This window comes from Nematolebias whitei, chromosome 7 (assembly GCF_014905685.2).
Source record: "Nematolebias whitei isolate Nwh7 chromosome 7, NemWhi1, whole genome shotgun sequence".
Taxonomy (NCBI): domain Eukaryota; kingdom Metazoa; phylum Chordata; class Actinopteri; order Cyprinodontiformes; family Rivulidae; genus Nematolebias; species Nematolebias whitei.
This window is the reverse complement of record NC_056504.1, coordinates 39535672-39538644: the sequence shown is the minus strand read 5'-3', so window position 1 is coordinate 39538644 and position 2973 is coordinate 39535672. Positions and strand designations below refer to the sequence as shown.

Sequence of the window (2973 nt, the reverse complement as noted above, 5' to 3'; positions counted from 1 at the left end):
AATAAAATACATCCTGTAGGACTGCCATTATGTTATAAAATTTATCAGTTTTAGTATAAAAAACACATTCACATCTTGTAATCAGTAAAATATGTTCCTAATAAAATAAACAGTTTGTTTTCTGTCCCAGTGAAGACCTTTAGTCTGTTCCTGTCCTCTGTAAATGAGGAGAAAAATAAATAGTAAAAATAACATTTCCATCCCTGCACTATGTCCAAACCTCGTGATTTCTCTTTAACTGTAGCATAAGGTGTGTAAAGATGTTGAGTCAAGGCAAGTTACAGATGTTTTTCTGTAACCTGCAGTCTGCAGATGTTTGAAGCAGCTGCTGAATCACCTGTTTGTGCTTCCGTTTATTGTTTTTACAATCTCAAATGAGCAATAAAGCGACCTTTGAAATGACAGTAGTGTTAATTTGACTCAAGAACAGACAGCAGAGTTGGAGTTAGACGACTAGTTGGTTAGAAGTGAGACATTAATGACGAGCGATGGGTTCCCTTCAGTTTCCTGTCGACAGTAAGGAGGGAGGAAGAGAGGACTGCCATCGTTTCATCTCCTGCTGCAGCTGCTCCTTCAGGGTGGAAACCTGCCGTAAAGACATCAGAGACAAGAACTGTAAACTTCTAATCCAAACAATTCACAGCACGTGACTCTAATCTGTAATCCAGGCTGGTGTGGGCGATGCAGCCATCTTTAAATCACATCAACTCTGTTCTAAAGGCTCTGGATGTGATGAACAGAATCATTCTCATAAAACATAAACCACTAGGACATTGCATATTGAAAAGTTATTTAGCACCAAATCATGTGCGTTTACTTAAGTAGCAATCTTTGCATCTGAAGGTTTAATTAAACTCACCCAGTTGTTCTTGAGATATTTTACTAACAGACATATTCCTTGATTCCAATTTGGGTAATCAGAACAATAAAATATATTGAAAAGTGATGTCCGAAGCTTTGCTGAACTGAAGAAAAGTTTTTACTTCTGTTGACTAATTTGATTTTTTTTTCCCTTTAAATGTTCACGTATAGGCCTAAACATTAAAACCACCTGGCTGACCCACTGAGCCACAGAAACTGGAACTCTGTGTTTGACCTGTTGGTTCTGAAACCAGGAAGTTGGGATCCAATCTCCTGTTTCAGTGCATGTTTATGAATCACTTCAGGATTTGGGGAGTTTAAAGAGCGATTCCACATGTTTGGGCTGTTGTGTTTCTTGAGCAGTTTTTTTTTTTTGTATTTGTCCCATGAAGACGTTGCTGCTGCATTTCTATGAAGGGATCCGATTTGTTTGGTCTGCAGCAGAGCAACACTTCCCTGGCAGAACAAATTTTTTTTCAGGTCTTTCTTGTAAATGGGTCCTCATAGCTCAATGGGACTAACCTGTTTAAATAATGGTTTAACCAACTTGTTAGTGGTTTTTGTGTCTGACTGTATAGATGTGTTTTTAATCTGTTACAATAAGGTATTACAGCTGCAGAGGAGTGAAATAAACTTTAAAATTAAAAGTGAAATAAAAATTATTTTATAAATAAAACAAAAGTCTTCAGTTGATCCAAAATGCTGCTGCCAGAGTCTTAATGGGAGTTAGTAGAAGAGATCACATCTCTCCAGTTTTAGCTTCTCTCCATTGGCTCCCTGTCAAAATCAGAATTAAACTAAAAATCTTACTTCTTTTCTGAATTATATTCTTAATAGAATTAAGATTTTGAATTATATTCTGAATTTGACAGAATACAGAATAGAATTCAAAATCTTACTTCTAACCTACAAAGCCCTCAACAACCTAGCTCCATCTTATATTACAAAACTTATTGTCCCATATTTTCTTAACAGAGCACTTGCTCTCAGACTGCAGGCTTACTTGCGGTTCCTAGAGTTTCCAAGAGCAGAATGGGAGGAAGATCTTTCAGTTAACAGGCTCCTCTCTTGTGGAACCAACTTCCATTATTATTCTCGACCTGCCATTGTGTATCTGTTCCTCCTTCCTGTTCCTCTCAAACCCAGCCGGTCAAAGCAGATGGCCGCTTGTCCTGAGCCTGGTTCTGCTAAAGGTTTCTTCCTCATGAGGGAGTTTTTCCTTTCCACTGTCGCCTTTGCTCAAAATGAGTCTGCGATGAAGTTAAATTCAAAGCAGTCTGCTCCTCAGATAATTTATGTTATTAACTTATTTTTATATACATGAATGTTTCTGTTCAGTGCCCTGAGACAACTTGTGTTGTGACTTGGTGCTATATAAATAAACTAATTGAATTGAGTTGAGATAAACTTGTTAAAAACAGCAATCACCTGCTCCTCCAGGCCTTTGACTCTGTGTCGGTGAGCTCGCTCTCTGGTTCCCAGCGTTCGCTCCACGTCTCTGAGGCTGCTCCTCAGCCTCTCCGCCTCCCGCTGAGCCTCGTCGCGCTGCCGCACCAAACCCTCACACAGGGCGTGGGCCTGCTCCGTGTCAGCCAGCTGAGTCTGCCCACCAAGCACAGGCACAGACATGAGAAGGGCAGAAACTACGACAGGACCTCAAACTGTGGAACGTGTTGATGCAGAAATAATCTGAGCGACACGGACTGAGCTTTGCAACAAGTAGATAAAACCTGGGAGGAAAAACTGAACTCTAAGTTAACCAAACTTTACCTCAATATCTGTAAAATTGACTGAGTTGGAGCCAGTTGTGTGTTTCTAAGGTTAGTTGTGGCGGCCATCTTGAATCAGACTTACACTAAAATGTAAACTACGGTGGCCCTGGGGTGTAAAAGAGCAACGTTTGGAAAAAAAAAACAGCATTACACTTGAAAAAAACGCAACAAAAACACAACAACATTTGAAAAAAACAGAATTACATTAAGCCAAAGCAGAAGTGGCCGGAATCACATTGAAAAAAACTGAATTACATTTGAAAAATCAGAATTACATTAAGCCAAAGCGGAAATGGTGGTGGTGGTGATGTGGTGATTGGGGGGGGGGGGGGGGGGGGGG

The 2973-nt window shown here is 40.0% G+C and overlaps 1 protein-coding gene across 1 annotated transcript in view; it reads right to left on the bottom strand.

The window, feature by feature from the left end:
* Window positions 1–206: 206 nt before the first annotated feature.
* crocc2 (ciliary rootlet coiled-coil, rootletin family member 2) overlaps window positions 207–2973 on the bottom strand; it is a 30376-nt gene continuing 27609 nt past the window's right edge. The window contains exons 22-23 of the mRNA XM_037679857.1: window positions 2290–2463; window positions 207–586 (exon numbers count right to left, since the gene is read on the bottom strand). Of these exons, the coding sequence (XP_037535785.1) occupies window positions 500–586; window positions 2290–2463 (261 nt within the window). The 3' untranslated portion in view covers window positions 207–499. The remainder of the gene's footprint in view (window positions 587–2289; window positions 2464–2973) is intronic.